At 35.1% G+C, this 20,789-nt stretch overlaps 1 protein-coding gene across 1 annotated transcript in view; it reads right to left on the bottom strand.

The window, feature by feature from the left end:
• Positions 1 to 694: 694 nt before the first annotated feature.
• The window catches only part of LOC109107886 (proton-coupled folate transporter-like), a 30,046-nt gene continuing 9,951 nt past the window's right edge, over positions 695 to 20,789 (bottom strand). The window contains exons 5-7 of the mRNA XM_019121049.2: positions 18,761 to 18,844; positions 15,255 to 15,411; positions 695 to 1,027 (exon numbers count right to left, since the gene is read on the bottom strand). Of these exons, the coding sequence (XP_018976594.1) occupies positions 976 to 1,027; positions 15,255 to 15,411; positions 18,761 to 18,844 (293 nt within the window). The 3' untranslated portion in view covers positions 695 to 975. The remainder of the gene's footprint in view (positions 1,028 to 15,254; positions 15,412 to 18,760; positions 18,845 to 20,789) is intronic.

Raw genomic sequence — 20,789 nt, 5'->3', positions numbered from 1 at the left:
TCAATCATGTCATCGAGACACGTTTTATTGTCCAATCAATTCCCAATGTATAAAATCACTTTCCGCTCAACATTTTCTTCCCAATAAATATCCCGTTTCACTTGGAAATGCATCAGATTTCAGAAGTTCAGATTTTTTCTGTTTCATGATGATTTGACTGGCTTGTCCATTTAGAACACCAATATGGCTGTAAGTACACCATCTATTAACACCCACATTAAGGAAGTCCATTTATGGCAGCCTTGAGTAAAGTTTGGAAAAAGAAATGTACCTTTCAAAAAAAAGAGTTTATTTAGTTCCTTCCCCAACAGGCTATCTTTGATTGAAGTTTCAACTTAACTTAAATCTCAACTTTATGGCATGTATGGGGTGACAGCAGAACCCACATGGTCCTCTGAGTTCTGAGACGAAGAGCCACAAACTTAACTTAAATCTCAAAATCACAACATTAAATCAATAAAATTATAACTTAAATCTCAACTTTATGGCATGAAATGTATTCAATTGTCGAACGATTCCAGTATTCTGCCCTGTCAGTGTAATTGTAAACGGCTTATCGGGGAGAACAATTCAGGGCAGTGATTCTCATTTACTTCCTTCAATTCTGGAGTTGACCTTTCACAATTCTAATTTTATTTAAGAGGTTATTAGGCAGACTGCAGTGCATTTCAGCTCTCCAAGGAACTCAGGGAAAGTCTTTTCTGCATGATATCATTCTGTAGTTTATTATTTATTATACAGTACTTACATATATTACAAATATATATGTTTTAAGTGCAACAGGTGAATTCATTTGAATTTCACAATTTTGTTTGTGGTGGAATATGTGTCAGTAAGTGATGTGTTCCTCACAAAAAATGAAAAAGGATTTTTTTTATGAAGATTTTTAGAGAAGATCAGTTCACCACAGAAAATTGTGCAATATCCAATCATGGATCCACTTTGTGCTGGAAGAATAACCCAGAAGGCGGAGATTCAGTCTGAAAGCACAAGGCGAGGATGAGTGGTAGGCATCTCGCTAATCCACCTAAAAGCCAACAGAGAGACATGTCAGTCACAATAAGAGGCGGTGCCACGGAATAGAGACACAGAACTTTCTTCACAGTATACTTCATGTAAATAATCCTCCTCCAGTGATTTAAACATGATTTTATTTTGACGAGCTTTTTTATTATTATTATTTGAAAATAATAGTATTTGATCATTTTTCATAAAGAATGAAAAACCAAATAAATAAATAAAAAAACTACTAGCTGTGTAATTCTGCGCTGGCTTAGGAATGGCAGCAGGCCACCAGGTGTCATAAATAGGCCATTCATAATTCACATGGAGGTTTATGCAGTGTCAAGGGCAAACTAAAACCTTCCTGTCTCTGTGGCTTTCACTAGCAGCTGAAGTCTTTTCTTGTCGCTCAGTGGGAAAAGAAAAAATAGTTTTATTGCATTTTTGGATAAAATTGTTGGCACGTGCATAGATGCATCTGTGTTATATGTTTTCCACAGGTATTGCACCATAATTCCTGCACAGGTCTACTTGCAGTACTTGCATTCTATGTAAACTTGTACATATACTAAGGTTTCTCTTAGCATTAATAGCTGAATTTCTTTGCATCGATTAATTCGTTAGTTAACATGAAAAATGAACAAGACCATATAAACAGATTACAATAAGATACAGCATTACCCCTCATAAATGCTCTTTTCCTGTTAAATAATGTTAGTAAAGAGCTTATAGAAATTAGTAAAACATCAAATAATGATAAGTGCATAATAAATTATGTAATAAAGATAACTATTGTTAGTAAGGAGCCCACAATAATTAGAAACACATTAACTGATATTGAAATGTTTTTTAGAATGAGGTTCACCAAAACGCTCTTGCTTTTAAGCAACTGATAAAGTGCTGTTCAATGTTAGTTCATGGAAACTAATGCTTTAAGTAATGTTAACACACTGCATGAATGAGAATACCTTGGATGTTAAGAAATATATATGTCTAAAAGAAAACTAAGATAATTGAGGTGTGTTATTACTTTTCTTTTTGCAACTGTATATATATATATATATATATATATATATATATATACACACACACACACACACACACACACACACACACACACACAATATATATAATCCCACAGACTTACATTAGAAGAGGGACCCAAGCCATAAATAATAACAAGGAAATTTGACAGATACTTGAGGAACAGCTCTTTTGAATCAAGTGAGTAAGCAATCACTCAGAATACACTTACACTTAAGGTAAAAACACTTACAACACCCTAGCAACTGCATAAAAGATGCCCTAGCAACCACTTACAACACCCTAGTATTGTTCCCTTCCAGTTATATTATATATACTATATTCTTTTTTGAAAGTATTGTATATGACATAAAAATTAGTTAAAGGGTTACAATATGAACATCCAAGTGAATAGAGGAGCCAGGTTGAATCAATTTCCCCCAAAAGAGATACTAATTGAGAAAATGGCAGGATTTCAGGCTAGTAAATCTAAGGGTTATCCATAAATTCGTCTAATACTTTTGATAACAACAGCTGAGCGAATTAGTCATTTGCTTGCAACCAGCAAATATGCAATCATAAAATCACTTTCTGCCATTTTCAGACACATTTATCTAAGTCCATCTCCATATCAGAAAAACAACCTGTCCTCCAACTAATACGCTCGTAAGCACAGTTATAATAGCATAATAGTTTTTAATTCTGGGAAAGGTTAATAATAATTATGCAAAAGCCATTTCCAACATGCAATCTCAAAAAGAGACTTTAACAAAGCAGCCCTTGAATGACACTAATTAAACAGACTGTGTAGAGGGTTGGATTGTGCTGCAGTGTGGACGGCTAATTGTTGTTGTCAGGCAGAGTGCAGGTGTGTCGCACAGCTCAGTCTGAACGCATTTGGCTTTGGCAGACAGTGAGACAGGCCTTTATTTTCATGCTTAATGAGAGGGTACAGGTGCTGAACAGTGTTAGCTGGCCACTAGCAGTGCCATCCTCTCAAAGTTTTCTTGAACCTCATTGTATGAGCCACACAGAGGTTGAATAGGGCACTAATTGCAAAATCGTATCAGAAATGTTCATAATTTCAGCACATTCGAAATTATCATCATATTGTGAAAGAGTCTGAGGGAAACTGTTCCACTGATGCAGTTTAATATAACTACTTGAATAACCTGAGATCTTTTATTCATTTAAAATTGTGTATTTAATTAAATGTAATTAAATTTAGCATATTTGGAATGTAACTTTCATGCAACTCAATTATTTTTTGCAATAATTGTAAATATTATTATTATTATTATTAGTATTAGTATGTTTTAATATTTAATTATAAAGTTACATGTACCGTAAATTATCATTAATTATTAAAAGTATATATATATATATATATATATATATATATATATATATATATATATATATATATATATATATATATTATCCTTTTTAAAACTTTTTGAATATTAAATGTAATTTTTAAAACGCTGTGGTGTTTCATATTTTTGCTTCAGTTCACAGGTTCATTTAAGGCACTGGGCCATAATCTACACCTGCAAAACTGCCATGCTGTTGTTTTGGCTGAGAAAAAGCATAATTATTCATGATTAAAATAGAACAGGAGTTGAAACAACAAACAATGTCTCAGGGGTCTTGCATATTTAAAGGCAGCCATGCAAAAGACATCCTCTCTGCATTCTAAACTGTGCATACGCATCCCGCATCTGCCCAATAAAGTCAAGAGTCATCAAACATTAATCTTTACAACACTTTGCAATATAAAAATGAATTTCGAGACATAAAAAATGGGTGCTTTACAAAACCTGAGGTGCAGATGTCAAAGCAGTGTATATTTTGGCCAAAGCCCTCACAAATCTCTTTTGTAATCTCCAGACTAGAACTCTTCGTCATTATAGATTCACAGTGCAAGGCAACACTCATTTTTACGGTGCCGCCATAGTAACCAGACACACAATTTACTCCAAGGATCTCAACACTGTACTTCCCTAACAAGAACAAGAAGAATGTATTGACCAACTGCCATGCACATTTTAGCTTCAAGCTCTGCAATAAAGGTCCAGCTTGAGTTGTGGATTTGTTTTCATTGAAAGACAAAATAAATCCACTTTAAATGATCACAATAGGTTTAGCTAAACTCCATGTATGGATTCAAATGTCAGTCATGTCTAACTGAACCTGTATCATGTATCATCAAAAATGACAGTAAAGACATTATAGCATTCTATTCACCAAGAACACTGAAAAAATACATCCACACTTTCCAAACTTTATTGTGCAGCACAACTATTTAGCATCAACTAAGAAGAAGAGGGAAAATAAGAAGAAATAATGTTTCCTGAGCAGCAAATCAGCATATCAGAATGATTTCTGATGGATCTTGTGACACTAATGGATGCTAAAAATTCACCATCACAGGAAATCTTGCAGACCCCAAACTTATGATCAATAGTGTGTTTACACATACTCAGGGAAAGTTTTACAATGGTGGCCAGGGGTGGCACTGCCCACCACAGAAATCTGGTTGGTCAGAGTTTGTCCTTGCATCACTGAAGACCAGAAGGGCTTTTTCAGGTGACGAGTAGGCTTATCCCACTAAATAGAAGCAAGCTGATTATAGTCAGTCTTCTCTAGTTATTTATTTTATTATTTAATACTTATTTAAGTTGTAAACTGTAAATATGCATTTATTTGATTCTTTTATTTAGTGGATTTGTATTTTGTATTTTGTATTTAGTGCATTTGTATTTTGTTTTTTTTATATAGTTGTACTATAAAAGTGAATCAACCAGACCCGGTTCCAGAAATAAATCACTGAGGTGTTTCTGAAATTAATGAGGGTGCTCTAGACTTATTGCATATTTTCACATATTTTGTCCCATGTCAATCACTGCTATGTCGAGAGTGAATCCCGCATAAATATGAGGATGTCATTCCCGAAACTTTGCAACACGTGTGTGCCCGAAAAACAAAAGTTCTGCATTTTGAATGGATTACAGCATAGAAATCTTGCAAAGGGCGCTCCCTTTATAATCACTAAAAGCTGTCACTCTTTCTTCATCGTGATCTCACAAAGTTGTGTTATGACCAAAGAATCTCTCTACACTGCGCAATCAATCTGTTATTTACACGGTGGATATACTCTGTATGTTATAATGAGAGGATTCGATTGTATAACTCAGCAAAGAACAAAAACTGGTGTGTGTTGTAGCCTTTAGGTATGAGACAAAACCTGCATACACATAAGCCCCTTTCACACTGCACATTGGTCCCAGAAAATTGCCGGATCGCATTGATTCCGGGATCAATCCCGGATTGGGGACCTAGTAACATTCCCGGGTTCAGTCCAGGAACGAGCTCTGTGTGAACAAAAGCCAGAACCAATGCCGTTAAAGTAGTGTCGTAGTGATGAAGCATGTTATCGTGCGACTCTTTTACCAGATGTTTTGAAGGCAGATCAATGTTTGCGACTAAAAATAATGTGCAAACTGTAATGAAGCAGAGATCAGTTAGCTCCTCACTATCCGCGCTGAAGCTGAGATCGTTCGCCATTATTTAAATTAAAATTCATCGGGTAGAAATAGCTCCCTAATATAAAATTTGCAGGTTTGCACTTCTTAATAGTGTACCATAGATTCAAAGGCTTTTTTTTTTTTTTTTGCACCCCCATTTAAAATGCTCTCGACACACACCCCTGCACAGGCTTGCACATGTGTGAATGAAGTGTGAAAATATATTCTTCTTGTGCCTTTCTAAAATATAAATGTGAGAAAAAAGGCTTTCCATCTCCTTTTACCTGGATGAGCATCAAAACATCTTCAGAAACTCCTGAATTCTTAATGAGTTTTACCTCACAGTCTTTCATGGATGACAACCTCCATAAACATCTTGCCACATTAGGCATACTGCCACTCAAACACTTTCAAAAAATAGTACTATGTACATACAGACAAGCTGCATTAACAGTGTTTGTGGCATGATGTTGATTGCTGTTGATTATCAAATAAAATAATTAATTTGTGTCTACCAGCTTGTAAAAATTAGCAAAATAATGTATTACAGTACAAAATCCAACCTTTAGATAGATAGATAGATAGGATTATAGATTGCCATGTTCCTCAAATAAAACATCAGTCCTGCCTCAAATGGGACACCTGCAGTCTTGCCGACTTGAAATGGCCTTCCATTACAGTCCATGCGGCATTACGTCACCAAAGCAAGGATTCAGAGAAGGCTTAAGGTGGCTGGGCCATTGTGTGGTTTTTATGATTTACAAATTCCAAACTCGTTTTGCACTGTGTTGAGTCAAGTATCACTGGTGTAAACACTCTCTCTAAACAGTACAGCTCTAGTTATGGTGTTTGAGCAGATATAATCACATTCGAAATCCTGAATATGAGGCCAGAGATGAAGGGGAAAGAAAGAGGGCCTAAGAGCTTAAATACAAAAAAGACTGTTTGAAGTTAGATTTTAACAGACAAGCCCTTCATAGTTCCGGTAATTGTGGAGCGTAATGAGAAAGAGGCTTTGATAGATGGGTTAAGACCGGTCTTAAGTCTGCAGTCTCCAGAGTCCCTGTATAAACTCTGATTTTAGTCAGTGGCACCACAGAGGCAGACTACTCTTACTCACCCACCCGGACTCTGTCATTACTTTTTCTTTTATTCCCTTTTATTTCTAGCTCATCAATATACCATAGGGTCAGGTACCATACATGCTGCAGTCCCTCCTCACTGTGACTGACATCCTGAGATGCACAAAAGCACACACAAGTGAAATAGAAACGTCCCTGAAGGCTGAGATGGAACAGTGGTGAAGCTCTTGGCATTGATAACAACGAACAAAATAACTAGTGGTTAGTCACATTTCACTTCTTTTTTCTCTCTCTTGCTCTCTCTCTCTGAAAAGCCTTTTCATGTTGGTTAGAGTGGAATTATGCACAGTAGCGAAGGGATGTTCAAACCCAAACCGTTCAGGCATTTATGCACCCCAGGCTCACTGGAAGAACTTGCCTGTTATGACATACTGCAACATGATTGTGTTGCGTCTTGTGCATTTTGCTACACTTTTAAAGTGAAATGTGCAGTGAGTGGCACAAAAAGCACGTTCATTTTTTTCAGAAACAGATGAACATGAATCTGTTGCATGTATCACAGAAGTATGGAAATGTAATGTCCGATGAGTGGTGCTAAAATGTTACTGCTCTATCACAACTGAAAATAACATCACTTACATTAAATCCTACCTTAAACTTAACCAATATCAAATGTGAGATGGAAATACATTTGCTGAAGCAACCATGCCATTTTAGCTTTAGCTTCAAGTTTTTGTGCAATTTTATCAAGTGTTGCGATTCGTATTTGACACAACTCATACCTCTCTGCATTGCAAGTGCACTGCTGCACCAGTCACATTTTAGAACCATTTCCAAATTTTCAAGAACCATGGATTCAATAAGAAACACGTTTCAATTCCACATAAGCCCCATTCACACTGAGTTTCTGGATAATACACAGGTAATGTGTCCCACCGATTGTTCCCAGATCGTTAGATTTTGGTTCATTCACACTGCCAGTGATTTCCCACAGCTTGTGCATGTTCACACACAAGCTGTAAAGGCCCGTAATGACTCGTGACATTAGGATGTGACATGTAATGTATGAGTGCAAACTACATAAAAATAATAGTTTGCACATCTCAGCTTCAGTTCGTTGCGAACTGTTGATTCATTACTTTGCCTTTTTCAAAACAATCTGGTAAAAAAACAGGTAAAATCTGGTAAAATCACATCACAACACACCCTTTACGGTATTGGTTCTGGCTTTTGTTCACACAGAGCTCTGAACCCAGCAATGTTACTAGGTCCCCAACCCGCGATCGATCCCAGAATCAATCCCGGGACATGTTTGCGGTCACACAGAAGGCGATCTGGCAATTTTCCAGCAATTTTCCAGGACCAACATGCAGTGTGAAAGGGGCTTTAGTGATTCCTGAGTGTGCATTTTAGTATGTACACTGAAGCGCAAGAAGATGCAAAAGAGAACTTAATTTGGCACTCTTGTGCTGTTTTCATGCTGCACACACACGAAAAGCCACCTTTCATATAGTGCCAAAACACCCATGTAAGCACAGTCAGTTTTGTCAGTTTTGTGAACATTAACAACTGAGAAAAAAACGTGTATCAGTATATTGGATCCGTGAATTCGATCTTAAAGTTTCAGCAGCCTAACAAACCTGCTGCTATCTGTGTCATTCATGTTATTTACAGAACAAAAGAAAAAGAAAATCACTCAGTGATCTTGAGTGAATAATTTTTGTAACTTTAATTGGGTTTAATCAAAATTTTATTTAGAAAAAGAAAACCTATGCATTGCTATTACATGTTATTTCAATTTCTGTACCTTGGTTCAGTTGTTTTTTTTTTTGTGCTATTGCTATTTCATTTATTTATTCTTATTTTATTACTAACGCTTATTAGTAATAATGTAACGTGTAAATAATTCTGTGGGCTAGTAATTTTATTCATGGTATTCAGCTGCAACAGAATGTTTTGCATAAAGACACAGAATAAATATTTTACAGATTGTAAATAATCATTTCCAGTACATCATTGCTTTATTACTTTACTTTATTGTTTCTAAAGAACTTTCCAAACCACAACAAAAATCAAAGATAAGATTTGTAATTCATCTAATTATATAGAAATTTCCTTACCACTCTGACACACACATGCAAGATTTGTGTTGCAGCTTATAATACTCCTAATCAAATAAGTTTTAACTAACGAGGGGCATAACATATTTCTAAATGTTTGACTTTTTTAACTTGTCGCAATTGAAACTGGGAATTTGTAAGAACTGGAATCGATAAGCAGAAACAGAGTTGAATTCGGAATCGCTAAAATTCAAACCCTAACATGTTCTTTGAACCCTGAACATTTTTTTGAGGTTCTTTATTAAACAAAAAACCTCCCCCTTCCTTTTAAAATTTTTTAAAAAGAAAAAATTTTCCAACAAATTTCAATTCAACCTGAAAACTTTTAAATTGTGTGAAAAGGAAAAAGTTTGCCACTAATGTTCATTTCAGCTGGAAATCATAGTGGATTGTATGTACTGTATAAGTATGTTTTCTGTGTCATTCATGTTATTTACAAAAATATAAGTAAAAGGCAAGTTTTTCCAATCTTGAGCTTATATTTTTGTGTTTAAGGGGTTTTTCTCAAATTCACCCATCTCCACGCAAATAAAAAAAGCCAAAGGTTGCAACATGTTATTTCAAGTTTTCACGAGACAACCCTGCAGTTTTTTTTTTTTTTTTTGTATCATTTCTAGTGGTATAAATGGATTAAGTAGGGATTAAGAACAGTATGTCTTCCTCTGAATTGCACAGGTTTAATAGTGCACTGCTTGGGACGCAGAGGAGACTGCACAACCCTGAGTGGGCACTGCCTCCGGGAACAGCCCATTAGTGGTATAATTACAGCCTGGGTGTGATAACCATGCTACACTTCACTACCCACCACACACAGGCTTTATTGCTTTGTACATTACTTAATGCCTTCATTACCTAAGATTAATCACATAAATATATAGTCTGAGGAAGAACATCAAATTTTCGTTTGAGAATCAATTTAACGTCTGATAATGGGAAGATTTGTGTTGCAGCTGTTTATTGCCAACCTGACAAGTGCATCAGTTAGATCAAAGCTTTTCGGAAACCCCTTGAAATAGTAATCAATCAAAAATAACACATAATAAATACAAAATTTATTCATTACTATTAAAAAACATGCAAAAATAATTCTAAATTAATCAAAAATCAAAAACTTTCCCACTACTGTTAACTCTCAAATATTCAATATTAATCAATAGTTTTGGTTTTTCTTTTTAAATTGTGTGAATAAGCAAAAGTTTGCCATACATTTCATTTCAATTTAATTTAATTTAATTTAATTTAATTTAAAAGTTAATTTAAAATTTCATTTAAAATTTAATTTAATTTTAAGTTTTTTTTCCAATTAGTTCTTTCTCATTAATCTAAAAACAGAACAAATCAAAGTTCACACCAGTAGAAAAAAGAAATGTGACATATAAGAGGTCATCATACTATAAAAACATCCTGTAAGTTTCAGAACTCAAAACTTTCTCATTAATCTAAAAACAGGTTATATCGAAGCCAACCTGCCAAAACAACAGCTTATGGAATGTGCCGCTCTATAACGTAATAGAGCGGGTAAACCCCGCCTCCGCAGAAGAAGATCAATGCCTTCTACATCACTGCCTGTTTAGCACCGCCCACTGATTCACGGGAACAGCGCCCAGTGATTCAATTACAGCCTAAATGTGATAAGAGATGAACTACACTTCACTACCCAGAACACAAAAGGCTTTAGATGCAGGTGTACATTACTTGTAGATGCTGTGCATTGCCTAAGCACAATCACTTAACAGGATCCCAACATTAGGAAGAGTTCCAATGCCGCAGAATCAATTGAAAGGCTGGTAATTTGGTGGTAGACTTTTTATTGCCACCACAAGTGAATCAGTTAGATCAAGTTTTCGGAAACCCCCTTGACATGTTTTTAGCGCGTTTACTTCAACGCCTGTTCAAACAGAGCATTCTGATGAGAGGGGCTCAGAAAAGAACAGAAAATAGCCTATTACTAATAAAAAACGCTTTACTTCAACGCCTTTCAACAGAGCAACTGATGTGAGAGGGTCAGAAAAGAGACCAGTTAATAGCCTATTACTAATTTTTTTATTATGTTAGTTGTTTTTTACATGTAATGAGCTTGATAACAAAGTTCAAAAGTGGACCTCAGAGAATGTGATGTACAAGAGTAATAATCAATAATTTTAAAAGGTTTCAGAACTCAAAACTGTTCATGGAGTGTAAAAGCTGAAATTTCAGAAGCAATCTGCCAAAAACATGATCCGTCTTCAGTGTTACATGATCCTTAAGAAATCATTGTAATATGCTGAGTTGATGCTCGAGAAACATTTAATATTTTTACCAACGTGGAATCTGGTTGTGCTCCTTAATGTTTTTGTTGAAAACATGATATGATTTAAAGACTCCTTAATGAATAAAAAAAAAATAAACGGAACAGCATTTGTTTGAAATATAAATAATTACATTCATTGTCAGTTTAATGCATCCTTGCTGAAAGTATACATTTCTTTCAAATAAATAAATACTGACCCCAAACCTTTTGACTGGTAATGTATACAGCCTTGTGTCGTTGCATCCTTTATTATGGAAACAAATTAGAAGATATTCTGAAGTCTGAACAATACTGGATACTATTGACTTAACATACATTTTGACGTAAAAATTACATTTATACATTTTGCTGATATTTACATCCAAAGTAACTCATATTTGCATTAAAGGTATAAACTGTATCGATTCATGCATTCCCTGGAAATTCGGCCCATGACCTTGGTGTTGATAGCACCATGCTCTAATGTCACATAATGTAATCAGGTTGAGTCAGACATAATAATGTGTTTTGGTAGAAGCTGCCCATCTCTCCATTTAATAGCAAATGGGAAAACCATTATATAAATAGCATTTATTAAAAGCCATCACCACCATCACATTATTGCAATGCACATTATTGTAAAACAGTGCTCTTTTCTGTTACGATAACATATTTGATTAAATAACAAACATTAATTCCAGAGTCTGAGGCCCTTAAACCAGCACAAACCCCAGTGTAGCCACATCGACCTCCCTTAAAAGTTTATTTCTACAATACTAAAATCACCAAATAATAATGACTGACCTTTAAAGAACTCCTAAAGAACTTTAAAAACCATTTTTTGAAAACATTAATCTACTATTTGAAACTAGACCTTAGTGCCAAGATTGAGTTTAGACGTGTTCAGAGTGCTCACATTACAGGTATGCTACATGTGGAGAAGAGTAGAAATGTTAAGATCCCTCTCTCAGAAAATGCTGAAGAATATGCAAGAGATGGATCAATATCTAATTTGCCATCCTCTGTAATTCTCCACATGACAAATGTAAGTACTTATGTTATGCTGTTAGCACACAATATGTCATGCTCATCTTCTCCAAATGTAAAAAATCAAAACCAATGGAGATGCAGACATGCTTCAAAGTAAAACACATTTTAGACCTGTTATATATGTGGTTCGTAAGTAGCATACAGCATTAACAGCATTAAAATCTGGATCTTGAAGCAAAACGCTATTTAGAGAAAAAAATAAAAATACTGCGATATACTAAACATAGAGGATAATAATGACCCATTTTCATCACAAGGCCTGGAACAATGTACCTGGATGCCTCCAGATGAAAACTCTCAATGGGTATGAAGGTAACTCAAATATTTTTGAAAGACAATGCAGTTCAGTCTGTTTATGTGAGTATATTAGTAACCACCTATTAAAATAAACATTAGTTTTCTATATTTCCAATTAAACTATGGCTCCATTTGGTATTACCTCAGAAAGAATATTTAAAACATTTATACCAGTCACTAAACAAGCAATTAACATTAAAATTAGATAATAACTGTGACCCCGTTTGACAAAGAGTTGCCATGCCAACAGTCATACTGTATATCTGAAGCACTATTTTGAATTGTAGAACAGAAAAATAGAACACTGATCATGACATTTAATTGAAAAACAGATTAGCCACTAATGAATATAATTCGATGCTCAAATTAAAACATGCATATACAGGTGCATCTCAGTAAATTAGAATGTCATGGAAAAGTTCATTTATTTATTTCAGTAATTTAACTCAAATTGTAAAACTAATTGTGTATTAAATTAATTCAACGCACACAGACTGAAGTAGTTCAAGTCTTTGGTTCTTTTAATTGTGATGATTTTGGCTCACATTTAACAAAAACCCACCAATTCACTATCTCAACAAATTAGAATATGGTGACATGCCAATCAGCTAATCAACTCAAAAACTCCTGCAAAGGTTCCCTGAGCCTTCAAAATGGTCTCTCAGTTTGGTTCACTAGGCTACACAATCATGGGGAAGACTGCTGATCTGACAGTTGTCCAGAAGACAATCATTGACACCATTCACAAGAAGGGTAAGCCCACAACACATCATTGCCAAAGAAGCTGGCTGTTCACAGAGTGCTGTATCCAAGCATGTTAACAGAAAGTTGAGTGGAAGGAAAAAGTGTGGAAGAAAAAGATGCACAACCAACCGAGAGAACCGCAGCCTTATGAGGATTGTCAAGCAAAATTGATTCAAGACTTTGTGTGAACTTCACAAGGAATGGACTGAGGCTGGGGTCAAGGCATCAAGAGCCACCACACACAGACGTGTCAAGGAATTTGGCTACAGTTGTTGTATTCCTCTTGTTAAGCCACTCCTGAACCACAGACAACGTCAGAGGCATCTTACCTGGGCTAAGCAGAAGAAGAACTGGACTGTTGCCCAGTAGTCCAAAACTCCTCTTTTCAGATGAGAGCAAGTTTTGTATTTCATTTGGAAACCAAGGTCCTAGAGTCTGGAGGAAGGGTGGAGAAGCTCATAGCCCACAGTTGCTTGAAGTCCAGTGTTAAGTTTCCACAGTCTGTGATGATTTGGGGTGCAATGTCATCTGCTGATATTTAACCAAAGTTAATTTAGAAAAAACAAACTCACTGCACCCGTTTACCAAGAAATTGTTGAGCACGTCGTGCTTCCTTCTGCTGACCAGCTTTTTAAAGATGCTGATTTCATTTTCCAGCAGGATTTGGCACCTGCCCACGCTGCCAAAATCACCAAAAGTTGGTTAAATGACCATGGTGTTGGTGTGCTTGACTGGCCAGCAAACTCAGCAGACCTGAACCCCAGAGAGAAACTGTGGGGTATTGTCAAGAGGAAAATGAGAAACAAGAGACCAAACAATGCAGATGAGCTGAAGGCCACTGTCAAAGAAACCTGGGCTTCCACACCACCTCAGCAGTGCCACAAACTGATCACCCCCATGCCATGCTGAATTGAGGCAGTAATTAAAGCAAAAGGAGCCACTACCAAGTATTGAGTACATGTACAGTAAATGAAAACAAATTCCATAAATCCAACAATTCACTAAAAAGGTTTTTTTTTATTATTATTTATTGGTCTTATGAAGTATTGTAATTTGTTGATATAGTGAATTGGTGGGTTTTTGTTAAATGTGAGCCAAAATTATCACAATTAAAAGAACCAAAAACTTAAACTACTTCAGTCTGTGTGCACTGAATTTATTTAATACACGAGTTTCACAGTTTGAGTTGAATTACTGAAATGGACTTTTCCACGACATTCTAATTTATTGAGATGCACCTGTATGGACACATTTTTTTTTTTTTTTTATCATGTACCAGCCTGAGAAGGAGAACTTCCCCTTCTGTTTCTTGGTTCCCCCCAAAGGCTCTTCCTCATCTATTTAAATATCTTGCTCACTGGGGGTTTAAGGCACTATTCTTTGTAAAGCTGCTTTTTGAACAATAAGTATTGTGAAAAGCTCTATACAAATAAATTGAATGGAGTTGTTCAGTTTGTAGCCCTAATACACAGAAGAGAATTAGCATTTTTGAGCCATGGCTTCTCTCTGGAATTCCTAAAGGGCTTTTAGAGCAATATTTTTCAATTTATGAGTAAAATAAGGTCTGCGGATAACAGTACGTGAAGAGTACTGTTTTGTTTTACAACATTAATTACACATAGTCACACCTCATTATTCTGAAACTGTTATGCGGTTTAGAACTATTTCATGTTAGATATGGCAGCAGCCACAACCTTTTTTTTGTTTAAGAATAGTTAGCAAGTTGGACCCATTCAATATTGAACTTTTTCAACATTCAATACAAAATCTGGGGTAAGAATTTGTTTCTATTTTGTAATTTCTTCCTGTTCATCAAAGAAAAAAAAGTGTCATGCTCTCCACAAAAATATGAAGCAGCACATCTGTTTTCAACATTGATGTTAATGAGAAATGACACTGAGGACTGGAGTAATTGTTTCTGAAAATTCATTGTTCTCATTATAGGAATAAATTACAATGTAAAATATATGAAAATGGAAAACAGATATTAGAAACTGTAATAATATTTCACAATATTACTGTTTTTATTGCATTATTTGACCAAATAAATGTAGCCTTGGTAGGCATAAACATCAAAAACAAGTTATGTTGGATTCACTACAGTATATTCAGTTTCCATATAAAGGAATGATTCACTTACTGCAAGAGAATGAGCACGATGAGCATGAAGACTGCCATGATGATGAAGGGCATCCCGGGGAAGGTTGGCAGGGTCAGGGGGTACAACCCGTTAAAGATTGTACCAGCAATAAGGATGCAGGTCGCTTCCACTGAAGCCGAGAAGGAGAACATGGCACCTGAGGACATCAACATTCAAGTCAATAAAGACGGGAAACAGACATCTAGAGAAAAACAGTTGAACCAAATTTGGTGTGTGTGAGTGTGTGTGTCTTTATTTTAATAAATATATTTTATTTCAAACAAACAAACATACTTAAATAAATATAATTTCAATATTAGTGGAACCCAACAATTACCCCTAATTTAAAAACGTGTTTCTGATAGAGGTATTTCAAACACTGTGAATAAAGCTAGTGGCGTTTCATTAATATGCCGTGGATGCACCTGAAATTCATAACCTATGATTTTATCTGAATGAAAGAATAATAGTTGTGGAAACTGAGGTCTGTGCAGTAGATCGTTGGCATGAATAATGGTTTGATCCAGTTTGATAAAATATCTCCCTGAGCTATGCTGAACTTCATGACTGCTTTGACTAACTGGAGCAGAAGGAGTCACGGTGCATCGGGGCAGCCCCTAAGTGCCTGGAACATGCTGTACTTATTGATCTTCACCAGGGGTCTCATTTATAAACGTTGCGTATGCACAAAATGGGCATAGAAACATGCATACACAATTTTTCACGCACATATCATGATTTATAAAAAATAAACTTGACGTAAATATGTACGGAGATTCTAGACCATGTGAATGAACTCTTTTTCCTGGAGTGAGAGAAGAAATGAAGTAAACAACGATTTTAAACTCTGTTTTCGTGTCGATACATACATTAACATGAAATACAGAGTTATGAGAAATATTTTAGCGAGGTGTTGATGTCTTGTGAAGGCATCTCCACAACTTAATGAAAAATACCACTATGTTTGAAAGATATAATTAGGAGAAAACAGTAAGATTTGCACGTTTCCTTTTTAAAATACTTTGTCAGTGACGAGCCGAATCAGACAATTGTATGTACAATGCAATAAATCTAAATCTTAAATTTCCATTAAAAATAGCAAAAAGTTGTTCATCAGCAAAACTGCATACATTTAATTTGATTTGAATGGTTAAAAACAATTGAAATACTATTTGGCCAGTGTAAAAGAATGAGATCAACTATTCTAAAATATATCTGAGAACAACTTTAAATCATTTTGTTTTTATGGATATTTTCATATATTTATTATAAAACATAACAAGGATAGTGGATCATTTTTAGCAATAAAAATGAATGCGAATGACACAAATGGCATTATAGTCCCCATCTCATATTTCCTTATGTCTCGGTGTTAAACATGGTGTCACGTGCATGGGAATATGCATGGAAATGATATGCAGATGAGGTTATGCATAGTAAAACAAGGTGTTGTAAGCTCCATATATGGTGAATTCTGGAAGGACTTGGGGTGGAGATGCATGTACACACAATCTTCCCCTGACTGGAATTTATAAAGGAATTTTCTGGCGCATGGTTTTATAAAGGAAAACTTTTGCACACAGGTCTCTGGTCCCTACGCACTTTTAGGATGAAGTCTACAGAGAGTTTTATAACTCTGAAAACTGTCACTTTGTCACTTTTAAATCAGACTGAATAAGCGCACTAAAAATCTTTTTATCTGCACTTTTTGTTCCCTGGTTTGCACTCTATCTGCCATTTTAGGAACATTTTATTTTTCTTATGTCTTTTTTACATTCCCTTATTGTATAGTTTTAATAATATTTGATCTAGACCCAGAGTGTTATCTGATGCAGGGGGTCATAACGCAAGTTTCGATTCTCTGTATGTGCCTGGGAAAATTGCACATAATAATAACCCACACATGCAATCCAAGCAAAAAGACACCCAAAAGCCCGAAATCACTCAAAATTGCAATAGAGTCAGTGACACATGCCATCTGAGGAAAAACCCCTTGAAACGTGAAAACAAAGAAGGCTGTCAAAGTAGAGAGAGGCGGCTTGTATGGTGAAAACAGTGCATTTATGGATGGGAATGGCCTGTCATCACTATGTCCTTTCACAGTTGTATCACTCTTGCATCAACAGAAAATAAATAAAAAAAATGGGAAGAAAAATGTTTGTGTCCACAAACTAAATGGATATTTCCTTTCGGTTTGGCTTACAGCTGCATGCTCTGTGAGTGGAAACAAGCGGAGTGGATATGAATATGAAAGTGTATTCAAGAGGTTGTTAGTTCTCTCTCTGTTCCTCCTTCATTGTATTCCACTTAGCCGAGTTTGATAATTCTATTATTATTATTATTTATTTATTTTTTTTTATTTTTTTTTTGAGAAAGCTGGTGTTCAGTTCCCTGGTTAATTATGCATGCTGCGATGCCTCTCATTAAGGATTTGTGAAAGGACAATGGAGATTAAATCTTGGGCTTTTAGCTACGTTATCAGGCAGAAACAAATGTCAAAGAAAGTAAAGATTTAGAAGAAAAGCATGACTCAAATCTATCTGTCATATGAAGGTCAAAACACTTTGCAGTTTCCTCGGGATATTTCAGCTCATTTGTGGGTTTGTAGATCAAACAGGGAGAAGAACGCAATTCTGTGATGTACTGTACACATTACACAATGCAATATGCCCTACTAAAAAAACACACAGGGATGGTTTCAGATGATAATACCATGGTACTGAATGACTACTACTGTATATTCATGGTATTCCCTCTATGATTCAGAATAATTAAATTTATTTGTGCAGTTTTATCATATAGTTCCAAAGCATCTATACAAATATAGTTATTATTATGGTACATGTGCATAAACAAGGTATTACCATGCATGTTATCTATACAGAAACCACATTAGTATCATGGTATTTCTGCAAATAAAATAATAAATGCCTACCTACAAACATGCATGCATACATACATACAAAAAAAAAAAAAAAAAAAAAAAAACATGGAACCATAGCAAAATAAATAAATAAATCAGTATTACCATGGCATTTTCCTTATGAAAAGAAAAAAATATATATTACTATAGTTTTTCTACAAATATCACAGTTAAAATATGGTAAATGGAGCAACACAATTTTAAAATTTGTGTTATTTTGGTTTTTACTATAAATACCATGGATATTTTCCCCAAGAAAATTCCCAAAAAGACCAATCTAAAAACCATGATTTTACCATTCATTTTAACATTATATCTATCCAAAAATCATGACTTTACCTTCTTGCCACATCCATGGTATATATCCAAAAGCCACAATTTTACCAGAGTATTTCTACATAAAAACATGATTTGACCATGCCAACACATGCCAACACTAAATTGGCCATGGTGTTACTATTGTAAAACTGCAGTAACCATGATTTTACCATCTTACTGTGTTGGCAGTTCATAATTTTAATACTTTCTTGTTTGTGGTGTCTCTCTCTTTCTCTCACTGACTTGTGAATTTAAAACACAATACCTTGTTCATCATGTCCCACGATGGCAGAAGACAAAGAACGAATCACTGCTTGGCTGATACCAGATGGAGCGCCGACTACAGCAACTAGAAAACCACAGGACAGACCACACAAAGAAAACTGCTAAGATTTACAGTAAACTGTAAATATATTACTATATAGATCTGCATCCACAAACACTGCTTAAGAAACATTTAAGAAACGTTAAACGTAAAGCCACAGTTAACTAATCTCTGTGAGACCAGAGGAATGCTAACCAGTTCTGAAGTGTAAGATTCTAAATGGACTTCTCAATAATTCATGAGCTTCATCTAAATGTATGAAATTCTGTGAGGTAATTGTGATTATAGAGCATGGGCTTTATATAATGGTTCAGAATGTAAAGTCACTCGCTCGGCACAGCAGCCTGATCATGCATGTTCAAGAAAAGCTGATCCTCGAGAGAACAGAAGAATTTCTGTATATGCATTGATGCGGATGCGGTGGGGTGTATCTGTGGGCGCACGGCTCTGGGTGTGTGTGCCGGTTCTGCACACACCACACATGCGCTGTACTTTTAGAATGGAGGTTATGACTCCAGTGTGCCACTGCTGTGCCCCTCATTATCGCAGCCAACAGAAAAGACCAGCATGCAAATTCCACCCTCCCTGGCAGTGATTATTCATCAGAGCTGCCACTCATCTCCCTTTAAAAGGTTTTCATCCTCCACATCGATTAGAATAACAATTTCCACAACCATCTATTTAATTAACAGTATTAACAGCGATCGGCTGTCTCTCCCTGAGAGTGGCTGTCTCTGAATGCCGGCACAATGTTATCATTACTTAGCACTCTGAGAACTCCTCTTTGGAGGTGGAGCCCCCCTGGAACAAGGCAAGGAGTTCAGACAGCAGTGAGTAATGAATGTGAACCATAAAAAGTCTGGTCAGGTAGACTTTTTTTCCCAAAACATTTACCTTGTTAAAACAGTGAGCTCAAGTGAAGATTGTCGGCCTCGAGTGGGAAACATTTGCTTTGTGCATGTCACATGCTGACAAAAGAAATCTACATTGTTTTAGGGAAGAGAGATGTGCTTTGATATGCTCACTGACAGATTTGAAATAGGGTCAGGTGTGCTTTCTAACTATCTTAAAGTGTAAAGCATTTACATGTCCCATGTGTCAATATGACACATATCACTAACACAACAATACTACCAAGTCAATGACAAATATAAATGTAAAAAAATACATATATATATATATAAATCTTTTAAAAAATTTGGTTGTCAAAAAAAAAAAATTCTGATACATATATATATGATATACATTACTGTTAAGAAGTTTTTTTAAATTCTTTTATGCTCACCAAGGCTCAAAAATACAGTAAAATATAAAGCAAGGTACTATTGTAAAATATCAGTACAATTTAAAATAATTGTTTTCTATTTTAATATATTTTAAAAGCCATTATTTCAATCTTCAGTGTCAGATGATCCTTCAGAAATCATTCTAATATGCTGATTTGATGTTCAGAAAACATTCCTTATTTGTATCAAGGAAAACAGTCATGCTGTGTAATATTTTTTAAGGAAACCATGATACTTTTCCAGGATTCTTTGATGAATAGAAAGTTCAGAACAATAATTATTTAAAATTAAAAATATTTTGAACATTATAAATGTATTTACTGACATTTTTAACCCCCTTTTTTTTTGCATCTGTGCTCAATAAAGGTACTTTTTTATTATTTAGGGTGGTAAAGATACAATTTAAAAAAATTATATTAAAGTATTAAGTTATATCACTTTCTTCATAAATCTTTTCGTTGAAGTTTTTAATTCCTTCAGAATATGATTTTTTTTTTCTTTTTTTACGTTATGCCAATGATAAAGAATTAATTTTAATCATAATTCAGAAATCAACAATACCTTACCATAGAATATGTGTATTCAAGTCACTGTATGTATGAATTGCATTTTTTATGAGTTTTTGAATAAATTAATAGGTCTGGACTAAACGAATCACATCATTGACCCTACCGCATCATTAA

Source organism: Cyprinus carpio, chromosome A17 (genome assembly GCF_018340385.1).
Source record: "Cyprinus carpio isolate SPL01 chromosome A17, ASM1834038v1, whole genome shotgun sequence".
Taxonomy (NCBI): Eukaryota; Metazoa; Chordata; class Actinopteri; order Cypriniformes; family Cyprinidae; genus Cyprinus; species Cyprinus carpio.
Note: the sequence above shows the minus strand (reverse complement) of the source record. Positions and strands in the feature narration are given on the sequence as shown.